At 38.2% G+C, this 18,571-nt stretch overlaps 2 protein-coding genes across 4 annotated transcripts in view; one reads left to right on the forward strand and one right to left on the reverse strand.

The window, feature by feature from the left end:
- FNIP1 (folliculin interacting protein 1) overlaps positions 1–18,571 on the reverse strand; it is a 129,886-nt gene that overhangs the window by 71,213 nt on the left and 40,102 nt on the right. For all 3 annotated transcript variants that reach the window (XM_081232443.1, XM_081232444.1, XM_081232442.1), the window contains exon 2: positions 3,923–4,049. In XM_081232443.1, the coding sequence (XP_081088569.1) occupies positions 3,923–4,049 (127 nt within the window). The remainder of the gene's footprint in view (positions 1–3,922; positions 4,050–18,571) is intronic.
- Positions 9,743–11,253, forward strand: LOC308616237 (cell cycle regulator of non-homologous end joining-like). Its single transcript, XM_081232445.1, has one exon. It carries the CDS (start codon positions 10,032–10,034, stop codon positions 10,488–10,490), a length of 459 nt encoding a protein of 152 aa, XP_081088571.1. The 5' UTR covers positions 9,743–10,031; the 3' UTR covers positions 10,491–11,253.

An 18,571-nucleotide genomic window follows, 5' to 3' on the forward strand; every position in this document is an offset into this window, starting at 1 on the left:
AAAAAGACAGAAGGGCATATAAATAAAGGAGAAAGTAAAAGGATAATTATTTTGTTGGTGTTGGGCAAAGAGGCTTTGTGAAGATTTGCAGGCAAAGAAAAAAGCTAACAGAGGGAATAAGGAGATATCAGATAGAAGACTAATGAGACTAATGAAGCATCATTTCAGAAAAGGTGGGCAGAAAGCGTTCAAGAAACAGCATGACACGAGACTCACAAGGCTGTTTAAGACAAAAGGGAAGAATGCTAAAGAAACACAATGAATAACATCAAGAGAAATAGTAAAGGAGAAGTTATATGCTGCAATTCAATGGAACATCATCAAGCACACAAAAAAACTTCAATAAATATTTGCTAAAGAAATCACCAAGAGAGTATTGATTGTCAACCTGTCAGTCTTAGCCAAGTTCTGCTGAGCTATTAGCAGTCTAAATACAAAAAAAAATGCTTATCACATTTGCAGCTAGCCTTAGATTTCAACTGTCTGCTTGACTATCTACGATTCTATGACTCTTAGGCATCTCACCACTCAGCTATTCAAACCAAAATGGTGAATTCACCAAATGCTTCCTTCTCCTTCATCCCCCCAAATCCAACCATTCTCTAAGTAACAAGGTGATTTTTTCACTATTTTTTAAAAATTGACATATAAGTGACAACAGCATTATATCCATTTCAGATATATGACATAATGATGCAGTATTTGTAATATATATTATGAAATGATCTCCATAATGTCTACTTAACATCCATCACTATGCATAGTTACAAAAAAAATTTTTCCTTGTTATGAGATCTTTTAAGATCTACTCTTTTAGCAACTTTCAAATATACAATACAGTATTATTAATTATAGTGACCATATGTACATTACATTCCCATAACTTATTTATTTTATAACTGGAAACCTATATTTTTTACCTTCTTCACCCATTTTCCCCACTCCCCACACCTGCCTCTGGCAACCACCTATCTGTTCTCTGTATCTACGAGTTCAGTTTTTTTTAGATTCCACGTATAAGTGAGATCATACAGTATTTGTCTTTCTGTGTCTGACTCGTTTCACTTAGCATAATGTCCTCAAGGTCTATCCATGTTGTCAAATACAGGAAGGTTTCCTTCTTTTTTATGGCTGAATTATATGTATTTTTTTCTTTATCCATTCATTCATCAATGGGCACTTAGGTTGCATCCATGTCTTGGCTATTATAAATAATGCTGCAGTGAACACTGGAGTGCATAGATCTTTTCAAGTTAGTGTTTTTATTTTCTTTGGACCCAGTAGTGGAGCTGCTGGATCATATGGCAATTCTATCTTCAATTTTTTGAGGATTCTCCATACTGTTCTCCATTGTGGCTACATCAATTACATTCCCACAGACAGTGCACAAGGGTTCTCTTTTCTCCACACCCTTACCAACATGCGTCATTTCTTGTCTTTTTGGTAATAGCCATTCTAACAACTGTAAGGTGATACACAATTGCAGTTCTGATTTGCATTTCCCTGATGATTAGTGATGCTGAGCACCTCTTCATGTACCTGTTGGCCAACTCTATGTCTTCTTTGGAAACTGTCCATTCAGATCTTCTGCCCACTTTTCAATTAGATTGTTTGTTTTTTGCTATTGAGTTGTACGAGTTCTTCATATATTTCAGATATTAACCCCTTACCCAATATATGATTTACAAATATTTTCTCAACTTGGTAGGCTACCTTTTCATTTTGTTGATGGTTTTCCTTGCTGTGCAGAACTGTTTCAGTTTGATGTAGTCTCACTTGTTAGTTTTTTATTTTGTTGCCTTTGCTTCTGGTCTCACATCCAAGAAAATCATTGCAAAGACCAGTGTCAAGTAGTTTACTGCCTATGTTTTATTCTAGGAGTTTTATGGTTACAAGTCTTATGTTCAAGTCTTTAATCCATTTTGAGTTAGTTTTTGTGTATGGTGTTAAAGAGCAGTCTAGTTTCATTCTTTTGCATGTGGCTGTCCAGTTTTTCCAACATCATTTATTGAAGAGACTGTCCTATCCCACTGCATATTCCTTGGCTCCTTTGTTGTAAATTAATGGACCACATATGTGTGAGTTTATTTCTGGACTCTCTACCCAAGTGATTTTTTGAAACATAAACCAGACCCCTTCAATGGCTTCCCACTACATTTAGAATATAATCTACACTTCTAACCCAGAGACCTATGAGGCCCTGAATATTCTGGCTCCTGTTCCATCTCTCTCCAATTTCATCTCTAGCTACTTTACAGACTACTTTACTATCACTCCAGCCAAACTGGCCTTCTTTTAAATCCTTCAATTCACTAAGCTCCTAAGTCACCCTGTAGACTGCATTTGCTGGTCCTGCTTAAAGGAATACTCATCCCCTATACCATGCTTTCAATTTCTTGAGATCTCAGGTTGAATGTCACTACCTCAGTCAGACCTTCCTAATACCCCTACAACCAAACTAATAAAAAAATGGGTTCCTGGGCTTCCCTGCTGGCGCAGTGGTTGAGAGTCCACCTGCCGATGCGGGGTACATGGGTTCGTGCCCCGGTCCAGGAAGATCCCACATGCCGCAGAGCGGCTAGGCCTGTGAGCCACGGCCGCTGAGCCTGCGCGTCCGGAGCCTGTGCTCCACAACGGGAGAGGCCACAACAGTGAGAGGCCCACATACCACAAAGCAAAACAAAACAAAAAAATGGGTTCCTTCCTGTGGAATCTCATAAGAATTCTGTATGTTTCTTTCACAGTACCCAATCACAATTTCGAATTATTTATTTGTTTGTTTGTTTGTTCAATGTTCACCTCCCTAAGAATGTCTAATTGCAGGCACCAAGAGGGTAGAGACTGCTAAATCTCCAAGAGCCTAGTACTCTGTAAATACTTAGTCATTTGCACAACCAAACAATACTTTAAGAAAATTTTGCAATGTTTTTCTTCTTGTCAGATTGAAAAAAGTGTCCAGAGAATGGCTAAGAAATCTAAACAAAGCACAATCTCCAGAAAATCAAGAAATGTGTTACTAGTCAGAAGAACATCATAAAACCTGACAATCAAAATAACTCAAAAATTAGGCAAGTATTTATTATATGCCACCTAAGTAGATGATGAGGATGCTATTATAAGTAAAACAGACCACGTCCAATGTATCAAATTTTTCTAAGAACACAAAATCTCAAATACAAACTCCCAAGTCTCGAAAAATAAATAGCTTCCCTATTAAAAAATAACTTTTTGTCTATTAAAAGTCAATTCTAGTTGTTTACTGAAATGTTAGTGAAAATTGTCAGTTTAGGGTAGGAGAGAAAACACAATTCCAGGCTTCCATTTCCAGATTATAGATCCAGGTGATGGAGAGTCTTTACATCTGAAAGTTTAATAGAAGTAGCAGCAGCAAAACAATAGCAATCACTTGGGTTTTCTTGGATGACCAAGTGAATGGCATTTGTTACTGCTAAACTAGTCATTAAATATTTCAAAATATGATGTTCAAAGTCAACAGAATAGATGTTCTTGCTACTGCTGTATAGTATGGGAAAATATGATGAACTAAGGGCTACAGATTTAACTTGCTTTGTACCTTCAGACAAATACTTTCACCTCTCTAGGTCACAATTTCCACAATCATAAGGTGAGAGATTTGTACCAGATACACTTTAACAATCCCTGTAGCTCTAGCCATATCTCATAATACAAGTATATAAGTAAATACATGTCAAACTAAAATTTTCTCTGGTACTAGACCAATGCAAATAAGACAAATGTTTTTTCCTTTAAAAATTCTCAAAATCAGTGTTCTAAATTTTAATAACATGGTAAAAATGTTTTATACTAACAAATAAAAGTACCATAACTGAAATCTTACTCATTCCTTCTTGAATTAGAATATTTGACATTAAATTTGAACCAAATCAATAATGATGCTCACCGATACTGATATGTCCTCATTTTTTCTCTTAACACTGGAGTCAAACAAGACATTTCTCCCTCGTCTTTCACAGTCTTGATATACAATTAGTCGAATTTGGCTTGGATCAAACTCTGGCAAAGGCCAACTTTAAAGAAAAATAAAGATTCATTAGAATTACTTTAATAAATATTCCACATAAACTCCTAGAAATAAAACCTATATAATGAAACCCAAAGTTGTACTACTGCTCAAGATAACACAGAAGAAGTTTATATAAAATACCACCATTTAGTTCCACCATTTAGCTTAGGGCTGAAAATTTACACAGCTATGACATTTTAGATTAAAAAGAATAAAATCTGTGGCAAGTATCACTCAGTGTATATAAAATATAGTCATCCCACATGAATCTAAAAATAGCTAACAATAAAAATATGTCAGTACATTTAATATAATGAAAATACATATTAATTTCCTGGCATGGACTCAGATGGCATAAGGCTAACCCAGATTTTTTAATACTTTTGTTACTTTAATATCAAAATGAAAAAACAGAAACAGTTTTCAGTTTAAATAACAGTAGCTAATTCCTTATAAAACAAAAACAAGTAAAAAAGTGATGAACAACAAAATGGGGCAGAAATCCTCATATATAGTTGGTGTGAGTGAAAATGGCATAATCTCTTTAGAGAATAGTTTTTTAAATATGTACACTAATTAGACAAATCTAGTAAAAATGAAGTTGACCCAGCAATTCCATTCCAGAAAAGTATGCCATTATACAAGAATGTTCATAGCAGCACTGTTCATAATAGCTGAAAACTGGACACTATTCATATACTTACCAACCAAATGGGTAAGTATTCACACTGTGAAACACCACACAATGAACATAATGAATGAACTTCAGCTACAGGCAAAATCATAAATGGACTGTGAACAAAAGAAATTAGACAATGACACCCATAAACTCAGTTACTGCATTTTGCCATTTACAGGAAGATTTAAATCAGGTAAAGTTTTATCAAGGGATGAATATTTAGTTTTTAAAACTATAAGCAAAACAAAGGAAATGATGGCTTCAAAAGTTTGGAGAGTGGCTATATCTGGGAGTTAGGTGAGCGTGGTGGGGGTTATACCAGGAGGACTGGGGCACTGATCATGTTCTATTTTTTGACTTGATAATGTTTACACAGATACAGTACCCAAAGGAAAAAAAAGAAAGTCCACTGCATTTGTTTTGTGTACACTATATTTCACAATTAAAAAGACTAATGGAGTGAGTGAGATAAGGAGGAGAGGGAAAGAGAGAAAACAATGAATTGTATGATGGAGATACTAATCTGGTGAACTGAAGGCACTACAACATGTAGGACAGTTGCCAAGAAAGAAGAGAACTGTCGTTCCAGGAGCTGTCTGTTGTTAGGCTGAATGGTCAATTCCTCACAATTCATCAGTCACAGCTTTTGATTGCGTTCCTTCATTTCCTTAAGAGAACCTTAACCCTAACCCTACTGATGCATGTTAAAAAATCCATAACTGGCAACATAACACATCTTCATCTCAAATCTTTTTTTTCTTTTTTTCATCCCAAATCTTGACAGCAAATACAATTTTAGTTTTCCTATATTTAACCCTTAGCAAATGTCTATGAATTGATGAAAGACTTATCCTAGACATTCAAGCTAAACCAGAGATTCATCCTTAGACCACAATGATTTGCATCCCCGTGAACAGCTTTTACTAAACTGTGCTTTGCTGTTATGCAAAGGAAACTATAAAAGGACAGACTGATATGGAATTAAAATCAGGAAGCTGTGTCTCAAAGAAACCAAGAAAGAGGAGCACTTTAGAGAGGAAGAAGAAATACCACAGTTGTTACAAAAAAGCATCCACTAGCTTTAGAAACAAAGAAGTCATTGGTGACCATGGCAAGGACAGTTCTAAGGATAGAGTCCTGGGGTCAAACTGCAGAGAACTGAGGACTAAATGAGAGTAAATAGTGAGTTCAAGACAAATGTCAAGGAAAGAGAAAAAGAAAAGGAATCATGAAGTAGAGTGACAGCTATTATGTTATTAAAAAGGACACATCTGAACATCTTTACATATTGATGACAAAGAATGTGAAGTGGAAGGGAGATTGTGACTGACAAAGTAAGGCGTCTAAGGAAGCAGATGAGGATAGGATACAGAGTACAGATGAAAGGATTAACCTCAGAAGAAATGATAACCCCTTTGCTAGGATAAAAAGGAAGCAAAGATGGACATGGATACAGAAGGATTTATAGATATGAAGGTAAGGATGACGGGACTCATGTCTAAGAGTCCTATATTCTTTGTAAAGTAGGTGAAGGAAAATAAAGGATAGGTTGTAAAATGTGGGGACAGTAGAGAGTAAAAAAGAGAGCAGTCTTTGTGGCAAAAGAAAATATGTTGACTAGGAAACATAAGATTTCTTGGAAATTCTCCCCTTTCCCCACTGGTAACCACTAGTTTGTTCTCTGTACCTGTGAGTCTGTTTCTTTTTGTTATATTCACTAGTATGTTTTATTTACACATATAAGTGATATCATACAATATTTGTCCTTCTCTGTCTGACTTACTTCATAAGCATGTGGGATGATGAAATGTTCTGGAATTAGAAAGCAGTTATGGCTGCATAACTCTGTGACTATACTAGAAGACCACTGAACTGTATACTATACATAGGTGAATTTTACAGTATGTGAAATTTATCTCAACAATAATAAAAAAGTTGAATGCTTTGCTCCTGAACTTATCTAAGCATTTGTAAAGTATTGTTAACTCAAAATAAGATTATATGTAAAAGCTTAAATTATAAAGCTTCTAGAAAGAAACATAGAGTATCTATACAATCATGGAGTACAAAGAGTTCTTTAAAAAGACACAAAAGTTATCAAGCATAAAAGAAAAATTGATAAATTGGACTTCATTAAAATTTAAAACTTGCACATCAAAAGGCAAAAATTTTTTTAAAGGCAAGTCATAAACTGGAAGAAAATATTTGCAATGTATATAAATGACGAAGGACTTGTAAAAAGCCTATACAACGAACTCCTACAAAGCAATAAGACAAGCCATTCGTCCAATTTTAAAATGGGTGAAAGGCTTGGGCATTTCACATAAGGAGATATATGAATGGTGAAGGAACAAAGCACATGGAGAAGATGCTAACAGTATTAATCATCAGATAAATGCAAATTAAAACCCTTCCACAAAAGACTAATAACATTAGTTGTTGGTAAGAATATGAAGCATGTGGAATCTTATACATCATTGGTAGGAGTATAAAAGGGTACCACCATTTTAGAAAATTATTTGGCAGCTATGACCCAGCAATTCTTTTCATAGATACTTATCCAGTAGAAATGAAAATATATGTTCAAAGACTTTCATAAAAAAAGTTTCTTGCAGGGCTTCCCTGGTGGCGCAGTGGTTGAGAGTCCGCCTGCCGATGCAGGGGACACGGGTTCGTGCCCCAGTCTGGGAGGATCCCACATGCCATGGAGCGGCTGGGCCTGTGGGCCATGGCCGCTGAGCCTGTGCGTCCAGAGCCTGTGCTCTGCAACGGGAGAGGCCACAGCAGTGAGAAGTCCGCGTATCGCAAAAAAAAAAAAAAAAAAGTTTCTTGCAGCTTTATTCCTAATAGCAAAAAACTGGGAACACCCAAATGACCATCAATGGGAGAATGGATAAACAAGCTATGATACATTCTACATTGAAATACTATGCAGAAATAACAAGGAATGAACTAACTACTAGTCATAACATAGGTGAATTCTGAAAGAATGTTGAAAAAAATCCAGACACAAAAGCATACATATTGGTAATTCCATTTATATGTAGTTCTAGACCAGGTAAAACTAATCTATGGTGATAGAAACCAAAGCAGTGCTTGGGCAGGGGCAAGGTGTGAAGGGAATGGACTAGAAAAGTATATGAAGGAACTTTCTGGAGTGACTGAAATGTTCTATATATTTACTGGGGTTGTAGTTAAACAAATGTATACATTTTTCAAAATTAATCAAATTATACACTTAAAAATGTGTGCTCTTGGGGCTTCTCTGGTGGCGCAGTGGTTAAGAATCTGCCTGCCAATGCAAGGGACACAGGTTCAAGCCCTGGCCCAGGAAGATCCCACATGCCACAGAGCAACTAAGCCTGTGCACCACAACTATTGAGCCTGTGCTCTAGAGCCCGTGAGCCACAACTACTGAGCCCATGTGCCACAACTACTGAAGCCTGCGCACCTAGAGCCCATGCTCCGCAACAAGAGAAGCCACCACAATGAGAAGCCTGAGCACCACAACAAAGAGTAGTCCCTGCTCGCCGCAACTAGAGGAAGCCTGCACACAGCACCAAAGACCCAACACAGCCAAAAATGAATAAATAAATTAATTAAAATTTTTTTAAAGTGTGCTTTTTACGTAAATTGTACCTCAATTTTTTAAAAGGAGAGGATTGTGGGAGAAAACACTATATATATGGTATATATATAGTGTATTTACATTATTTACATTATAGACATCAAAACCATGTATTCACATTACAGACATCTCACTAAAACAGAGATATTGAACATTTACCATGCTCAAAGCACAATGCCAGGCACTGGGAATATTTCTGTGCATTCATTCACTGACTTAAAAGCATTCATTAAGTATGAAAAGAAAAACATGACTGTGAAAACGTTCACAGTCTAATAGGAAGACATATAAATAATTTTATCACTGTGATACACTCTACGACTGAGGCAAACTTATAATGTAGACGAGATCTGCATAGGGAGGTCAGGTATGGACTCACTGAAGAACAATAATGAATGATACACAATGAATAATAAATAATAGCTAACTAACAGTTATACATTATTGTATACCAGCTACCGTTCTAAGGGCATTACGTATGTTAATTCATTTACCCTTCACAACACTGATTCATCGTCACAACTTTACTCCTATTTTATGGGCGAGAAAACTAAGGCATAGAGAGATTAGGTAACCTGCCCAAAATAACACAGCCAAATACATGGTAAACAGCAAAGCTGGGTTTAGATTCCAGGCAGTGTGTCTTTGGAGTCCACAATCATAACCATTACTCTGTACTATCGATTAAGTACTTAAAGCCTCTCAGCTTCAAGTTGGGAAGAAGAGTATTCTCTTCCCTGCCAGAAGAAAACATCATACGCTGTAATTCTTAGTGACCCTAGCTCTGGAGTGTGCAGTGAAGCAACAAAAGCTACAAAGGCAGGCTGGTGCCAGATCAACACTCAGAACCATTTCACACAAACAAGTAAGGACTTCCCCACTCAGGCAATGAGTAAATACGGTGTGAAATAACAGATAACAAGATCATTTTGTGCCTTTTAGAAAATCACATTGACAGAAACTTAGAGAAATGACTAGAGAAGGAAGCCTGGAGGTAAGAATAATGTTCTAACCTGAACCAAAAAATAGCACTGAAGATAGAAAGGGACAGAGCTAGATGTTATTTAGGAGACAGAGAAAGGACTTGGGGACTGGATATGGGGAATGAGGGAAGAGGATGCCTGACTCTTAGGTTTCAGATTTGATGAAAAGAGAGAGGTAGAGAATACAGGAGGGAAAGCAAGTTTGGGCTAAGAGTGTTTATAGATTGAGTTCAAGGGGCCTGTGAGACAGCTGCAGAAAGACCTCTGATATTTTGATGAAAAAATGCTCTGGAGTTCAGGAGAAAGGCTTAGACTAGAGTTCTAGATACAGGAGTTATTCACACATAGTTGGTAGTGAAATTATTCAGGAAGAACACATAAAAAGAGAAAAGAGGCGGCGCCGGTGCGCGCGGCGCCGGGGCCCGGCCGGCCCGCAGTACTCCGAACTCCCTACTATCGCCCAGAGTCAGACTCCCGGGCCCGCCCCGGAAGCCAAGAAGGGGGCGCAGGCCCGGAGGCAGGAAGCCCTGCTGGAGGAGCGCCGGGAACGCGGGCGGCGCTGTTGCCGGAATTAAAGCTGGACTCCCACTCAGGACAAACAGACCTATAGTTCCTGGTGTGATGAGAGAGTGGGATTTGCTGTCCTGAAGTCATTAAGCTTGGGCCCTGGTTCCTCGTCATGAGAGGAAGAGGGAGATGGAAGACTTAAAATCTGAGAATAAAAAAAGGGTGCTTCCCGCATGGATGACAGCCCAGGTGGCTGACAAGAGGACGGTGCAGGTGAAGACCCCCAAGAGGAGAACAGCCACGGTGCCAGTGGCTGCAGCAGGACTTCCTGCCACGAGGACTGTGTACTGCATGAATGAAGCTGAAATCGTAGACGTTGCTCTGGGGATCCTGATTGAGGGCCGAAAACAGGAAAAGCCGTTGGAACAGCTGCCTCTGGCAGGCGCTGATAAGCCAGAGCAGTCCCTGGCCAGCTCAGCGCCGTCGTCCCCGAGTCCCCGCGGGAGCAGAAGTGAGGACAGCGAGGACGAGGACTGTGGGGAAGACGACCCTCCTCCGGGGCCTGCGGGTTCTGACTCGGCCTGCGGCAGTGGCCTCGAGGAGGACCAGGACGCGCTAAAATACGTCAGAGAGATATTTTTCAGCTAAGGGACAAACTTCCGGGACTTTCTGCCCAGAGTGGCTGAAGGAAGCAGGGTTTCCCTCTTGGCCTGGGCGCTGCCCTCAGACTGTCACGGCTTCTGCTCGCAGCTTTGCGCCTCTCTGGGCTGCGCAGATTCACCTTGGGAAGTGAGGAATCGGAATGAGCTCCCGTTAGAAATCCTCCCTGCACTGTGCTCCTCGCTCAGAGGGTCTGGGATCCCCACAGTCTGTTGTGTTGAGTTACCTGGTTCCAGGGAGATGAGGCTGTGGTGGTCAACTTACTGGAACCAAAGAGTCAACCTAATAATGTTTAAAGAAAAACAAGTATGACTGCTAAGTACACTGGAATTCCTACTGTTTGGCCTCCCTAAGGACGAAGCCTATTTCAAAAATAGCCTCCATCGCGAGGCAGTCGATCAGCTGTGAGCCCTTGCTCGTCCAGCCCTGAACCAGACATCCTGCCACAGTGCTGGACTCCGTCTAGGAGCCTGAGGCTCAGCGTACAGACTGGGAAGCCTCCTGACCAATCAGGCCTCCTCCCCCTGAGCTGCTACCTTTCTTCCACTTGGTGGCCTCGGCCTTGGTCCCTGGACAGTTGGAAAGCAAGAGTGGGACAGGAACCCAAAGGAGACACCAAGGACAAGACATCACACTAGAGTCCGTGTTTCTGCTTCTGTATTCAGTATGGCTTTTGACAGGCATAGGATGAGGCAATCACGTGCTGTACAGGTTTTCAATATATAGGTGCTGAAAAATACACAAAGTTCCCCAGTGAAAAAAAAAAAAAAAAAAAAAAGAGAAAAGATATGGATAAACAACAAAATATACAGCACAGGGAACTACATTCAATATCCTGTAATAAACCAGAATGGAAAAGAATATGAAAAAGTGAGTGCGTGTGTGTGTAGACACTGAATCACTTCGCTGTACACCAGAAACAACTAATGCAACGTTGTAAATCAATTATACTTCAATAAAATAAAATTTAAAAAAAGAAAAGGTAAAAGAAAGCAAAGGATCAATAAACTAGAATTTTAAGACATAGCAATATTTTAAGAACAGACAGTAGAGAAGTCACGGAAGATCAGTAAAGACAGACCACAAAAGAGAAAAGAGAAAACTAATGGTAAAATATTATTTCAAAAGGCAAGGAAGACGAAGATGAAAAAGGAATAATGCGCAGTGCCAAAGGCTGCAGAAAAGCCAAAAATTTTATAAAGACTACAAGCGTCCATGGGATTTAGCAATTTGGTGGTCTTTCGTACTCTTGCAAGAACCATTTCAGTGGAGAGTTGTGGTGGGGGTGGGGGTAGTTACACAGCAGTAGCAATTGATGAAGAGAAAAGAGCTGAGAAAGTAAGATGGTAAGTATTATATATACTATTCACAACGGTTTCCCTTTAAAGGGGGAGAGAAATGGGGCTTCCCTGGTGGTGCAGTGGTTGAGGGTCTGCCTGCCGATGCAGGGGACACGGGTTCGTGCCCTGGTCCGGGAAGATCCCACATGCCACGGAGCGGCTGGGCCCATGAGCCATGGCCGCTGAGCCTGCACGTCCAGAGCCTGTGCTCCACAACGGGAGAGGCCACAACAGTGAGAGGCCTGCGTACCGAAAAAAAAAAAAAAAAAAAAAGGTTGGGGGGGAGAGAAATAATGTGACCATACAAATGACCATCTAAACTGCAGAGTTTGGGGACTTCCCTGGTGATCCAGTGGTTAAGACTCCACACTCCCAATGCAGGGGGCCTAGGTTTGATCCCTGGTCAGGGAACTAGATCCTGCATACCGCAACTAAAGATCCCACGTACCACAACTAAAGATCCCTCATGCTGCAACTAAGACCCACTGCAGCCAAATAAATAAATAATTTTTTAAATGAGGTTATAATAATAATTTTTTAAAAAAACTGCAGTTTTGAAAGTAAAAGACAGCCCTAAACACACAAGAGAGACCTGAGATTATCTTGGGCAACCAAAATCTATGGTCACCCCAGAAAAGTAAAGAAGAGGTGAGGCTACAAAAGGCTGTTTGTTAAAGGAAAAAGATATATACATATAAAACATATATATATAATTGTTTGTATGTATGTATGTATCTATCTACCTAAAGGGAAAAGGTATATACTTAAAGATATGTATTTCCAAACGGAATGGAAGAAATCAGACAAAGCATCTAAAAGTAACCAGAGAGGAGTGTTGGACTAAGATCCCAAACAAGTTAGGACACAGCACCCTATGCAAGGCTAATGAACTACAGAAGCACTTAATGAGGCAGGAAAAAAAAAATGACCTACAAATGAAAATTACTGCAGATAGGTGTGCAAGTAGGAGACAACAAATTGAGCATTTACATTTGATCATTTCTGTTTTTTCTGAAAAGCAGAATCAAGAATGTATACAAGCATATATGAGATTGGTGGTCTGAACTGGGGTACAGGGTTTGAGAGTTAAAGGTCTGGCAAAGTCATCAAGAAAATAGGAGAAGTGCTAACCTAAGAAAAGCAAAAGCACTATCAAGCCATAGAGAAGGCCCAGCTGAGTTGAAAACCACTGGCTTCTTAAGCCAATCGTCTGTTGATGGGCACTTGGATGGTTTCCATGTCTTAGCCATACTACCCCAAGCAATCTACAGATTTAATGCAATCCCTATCAAAATACTTATGACATTTTTCACAGAACTGGAAGAAATAATCCTAAAATTTACATGGAACCACAAAAGACCCAGATTTGCCAAAGCAATCCTGGGGAAAAAGAGCAAAGCAGGAGGTATAACCCTTCCAGACCTCTGACTATACTACAAAGCTACAATAATCAAAGCAGCATGGTACTGGCACAAAAACATAGATCAGTGAAACAGAATAGAGAGCCCAGAAATAAACCCACAAACCTAGGGTCAATTAATCTACAATAAAGCAGGCAAGAATATACACAGTCTCTTCAACAAGTGGTATTGGGAAAGCTGGACAGCTATGTGTAGATCAATAAAATTAGAACATTTCCTCACACCATATACACAGACAAACTCAAAATGCTTTAAGACCTAAGTATAAGACATGACACCAAAAAACTCCTAAAATAGAACATAAGCTAAACATTCTTTGACATAAATTGTAGCAAAGTTTTTTTAGATCAGTGTTCCAATGCAAAAGAAATCAAAGCAAAAATAAACAAATGAAGCCTAATAAAACTAAAAAGCTTTTGCACTGCAAAGGAAACCATCAACTAAACAAAAAGACAACCTATGTACTGAGAGAAAATATTTGCCAAGGATGCAACTAACAAGGGGTTAATATCCAAATTACACACACAGCTCAATCAACTCAATATCAGAAAAAAACCAAACAACCCAATCAATAAATGGGCAGAAGGGGCTTCCCTGGTGGCGCAGTGGTTAAGAATCAGCCTGCCAATGCAGGGGACACGGGTTCAAGCCCTGGTCCTGGAAGATCCCACATGCCACAGAGCAACTAAGCCCGTGTGCCACAACTACTGAAGCCCGTGCGCCTACAGCCCATGCTCTGCAACAAGAGAAGCCACTGCAATGAGAAGCCCACACACCGCAATGAAGAGTAGCCCCCGCTCACTGCAACTAGATAAAGCCCACGCACAGCAACGAATGCCCAACTCAGCCAAAAATAAAAACAATAATAAAAATAGATAAATAATAAATGGGCAGAAGACCTAAATAGACATTTCTTCAAGGAAGACATACATTGCAACAACATGGATGAACCTAGAGATTACCATACTAAGTGATCTAAGTCAGACAAAGAAAGACAAATAACATATGATATCACTCATATGTTGGAATCTGATTTTTAAAAATGATACAAGTGAACTTATTCACAAAACAGAAGCAAACTTACAGATATCAAAAACAAACTTATGGTTACCAAAGAGGAAACATGGGGGCAAGGGAAATATCAGGAGCTTGGCATTAACATACACACACTACCATATACAAGACAGATAAGCAACAAGGACCTACTGTATAGCACAGGGAACTCTACTCAATAATCTGTGATAACCTATATGAGAAAAGAATCTGAAAAAGAATGAATACATGTATATGTATAACTGAATCACTTTGCTGTACACCTGCAACTAACATAACATTGTAAATCAACTATACTCCAATAAAATAAAAAAATAAAAATTAAATTAAATTAAATAGAGCTTCCCTGGTGGCGCGAGTCCGCCTGCCGATGCAGGGTACACGGGTTCGTGCCCCAGTCCGGGAGGATCCCATATGCCACGGGGCGGCTGGGCCCGTGAGCCATGGCCACTGAGCCTGCGCGTCCGGAGGCTGTGCTCCACAATGGGAGAGGCCACAACAGTGAGGGGCCCGTGTAAAAAAAAAAAAAAAAAAAAAAAAATTAAATTAAATTAATTTACAGGGAAAATGTAAAAAAAGAAGACATACAGAAGAAAAGATACTCACCTTCGCTAATTATTAGAGAAATGTAAATCAAACAACAATGAGGTATCACCTCACACAGGTTAGAATGGCTATCATCAAAAAGCCTACAAAAAATAAACACTGGAGAGGGTGTAGAGGAAAGGGAACCCTCCTACCCTGTTGGTGGCAATGTCAACTGGTACAGCCACTATGGAAAACATTTATGGAGGTTTCTTAAAAACCTAAAAACAGAGCTACCATATAATCCAACAATCCCACTCTCCTGGGTATATATCTGGAAAAAAAAACCCAAAACTCTAATTCAAAAAGATACATGCACCCCAATACTCACAGCAGCACTATTTACAACAACTAAGACATGGAAAATCAAAGACTTTAGAATGATCCTTTATTAACAAGAAGCCAAACTCTGACATCTAATTCACCATATTTTCCACTTCATTGCATTACCTCTTTTTATCAGAATTTAACTGAAGACATAATTAAGCCTAATCATTAACAGTGGTAAGCACACTATAACCATTCACAAAAACTGTCTATATACTACAGCAAAGCTATCTTCAGTATTAAGCTATTGTACTCAGCATAATATTAAACTAGTAAGAAGACTGTTCAGTGATGAACCACAAATTATTTTAAGACTCTACACAGATGTTATTTATAATTTATGTCAGCTTATCTGCTCTGTATGTCTTTTATCTGACACCTTCAAAGAATGTTAATGAAAAATAAACATGCAGGAATAGACATCTCCCTTTACACAGTGACAGAGCAACTCAGAAGACCATATGAATTTCCATAATACATGTTACTGGCTATGAAATTAAAGCTAAATCATGCATTCTCAATGAGAGCAAGATGGCTTCCAAAGAAGCAAATTTGGTTAATGGGGGGAGAAGGGAGAAAGAAGACCAAAACCAAACTTGGGTGTTACAATGGGTGTGGCCCTACAAAAGGCCATAATACGTAAGAAAATACACAGTATATCTATCTGTGGTATTAAAAGTTCAAGGGGGGAGGGTGGCAATTAAGGGAAAAAATATCTAAAAAAAGCTCTCTAGCAGGATGATAACGTTAAAAAAAAAAGACTGAGAAACACCAGACTAAACACTAGTTTGTATTTCAACACATTACCTAAATAAGACATTTTCACTTCAACTTGAATAATCTCTTACTAAACAGTATATTCAGCAAACCTATGGATTTTAACTTCATTCATTCAATAATTATTTGTACAGCACCTACTATGTACCTGGCACTATGTTAGTTGTTCTCTCTTGAGCCTTATCCATCACTGGTGTCTCAGTGAAATGGAAACATGCAAGATGATGCAGACCAACTCTGAGAAAACATTAACAACCTGTCCTCTTGAGAGAAATGGAGAGAGCAGCCCAGTTTCAAAAGCTATGCATGTATTGATAGATTAATTGCCTCAGTACTGGAAAACATTTTGAATTTGATAAAGGATAAATTACCGGGGAAGGAAGGAAACAATGGTTGGAGGGAGAAAGAGAATGAAGAATGCTAAATTAGGCTACAAGTGACAAGCAAAAAGCTTTCCCAACCTAACACCAACATGCCAAGAACTGGTCACCATCAGAACCTCAAAGCACCAGAGCCAAAAGTACCAGAGCCAACTGGAGAAACATTTTCTGTACATGGGGAAAGTGATCTGAGTTTTTTTAAAACCTGCAGACAGATTTTGCTTTAGAAAAATCTGCTGCTAACTAGCCAATGTTTAAATATATCTCCTGAAAGCAAAGTATATAAGTCTTACAATGCTTTTTTACTTTAGACAACATTTTAATTTTTTGGTCCCATGATGGAGAAATAACATTCACTATTCCCTCTGTAAAACACACTGACCAGCAAAGGACTGGCAAACAAATGCATATTTACATGCTTCAAGCTGAAAATAAAATGTTACAATGTATACAATAAATTCCTCACTTCAACTGACTTTTCCACTGAACTCTAAGTCCCAATTGTATCAGATAAGAGAGCTTCTTATTTTCCTTCTGATATATTTACTGTGCATTTAAAAAAATAATCATTGTGAACATATGGTCTATATCAGCAATTCCCAATCATTCTAGTAAAAGGACACCTTTTTAATGTTAAAAAAATTTTAGCATCCAGTAACTGAGAAAATATGACTGAAAGCTACTATAAATTCAATATAGTATTAATAAAAGAACATATATACATGTGAATTACATATGCATCAGACAACTGCTTACTCAGTTTATAGACAGTACTCAATGTTTTTGTAGAGTTAAGGACCCAATATGATAACTCTACCCCAACTCCAGGGTTGAAAGACCTAATGTCAGAATATATACAAAATTAGAGGAACCATATACAGAAAATTATAGGAACCATAAAATACATGTAAACGTTACATTATAGAAAGTTTTTAAAGAATGGAAAATATTGATCACTATTCAGAGTATTACTGCATTTCTGCTAGGAGTCACACAACTAAAGAAGTGCTTAAAATAATTAATTTTCTTAGGTAGATAGGATCACCAGTGACAAGGTGCTGTTATTGCACCAATTTTGTTTTCAATATAATTTAACTGATTTTGTAAACAGTGGAAATTCCTCCCAGATTAACAACTTGTTAATCATTTTAGTTTATATTTTGTTTTGGCTTTTCATGTTTCAATATCTTCCTGAATACTATAGTGAGAAGCTGAGAGAGAGAGCAATGTAACAGAACTTCAATTAATTCACTGAACAAATGAGTGAATGAGTGACTATTTCAGCAGATACCATTTTAATGCTGGAAGCCTACATTATAGACTTTATGTAGAGTAATTATTTCTGTATCTAAGGAATTATAATCCTCTAACCTGACTGAAAAATAATCCCATGATTTATTTGTTAATCTCAGTTCCAAAGAATTTAGCTATCAATTTAGGTCTTTTTCTTCTCAGAAAAATTTTGATTTTCATATAGGCTGCTAACATCTAATGATTCTTCTCCAACTACATTTTAATAAACTAAATATTATAATAAAACTAGTTAATCTTTATTTTTTAAATTTGTATTTATTTATTTAGGCTGTGCTGGGTCTTCGTTGCAGTGCGTGGGCTTCTCTAATTGTGGCGTGCAGGCTTCCCTAGTTGTGGCACCCAGGCTCTAGAGCATGTGGGCTCAGCAGTTGCAGTGCATGGGCTCTCTAGTTGTGGCATGTGGGATTCTTAGCTCCCCAACCAGGGATCGAACCCAGGCCCCCTATATTGGGAACGTGGAGTCTTAACCACTGGACCACCAGGGAAGTCCCAAGACTAGTTAATCTTTAATATTTTAATTATTTTCAGTCATACTAAGTTCAATTATACCCAGAATATTAATGAAATCCTAATGACTGTTATTTACATTTCTATGACAAGTATAGTCAGCTACTTGGCTATAGGATTACTATCTTCATTTAATCAAATTAGGTAATACATGTGGAAAAAATACCGTAAGATAAAAATATAAATTATTACCAGCATTAGGTAAAATCCCCAAATCCATTTATACTTATCCCATAATCTAACATGTATAGAATAATATGCACAAAGTAAAATTTACATAAAGTATTTCAGAGAAGAAAAAGTGACAATCTATAACATGAATTCTTTGTGAAATGGAACCTCAGCAACAGCAAATGTCCATACCA

The sequence above is a fragment of the Mesoplodon bidens genome (genome assembly GCF_964165515.1).
Source record: "Mesoplodon bidens genome assembly, chromosome: 4".
Classification (NCBI taxonomy): Eukaryota; Metazoa; Chordata; class Mammalia; order Artiodactyla; family Ziphiidae; genus Mesoplodon; species Mesoplodon bidens.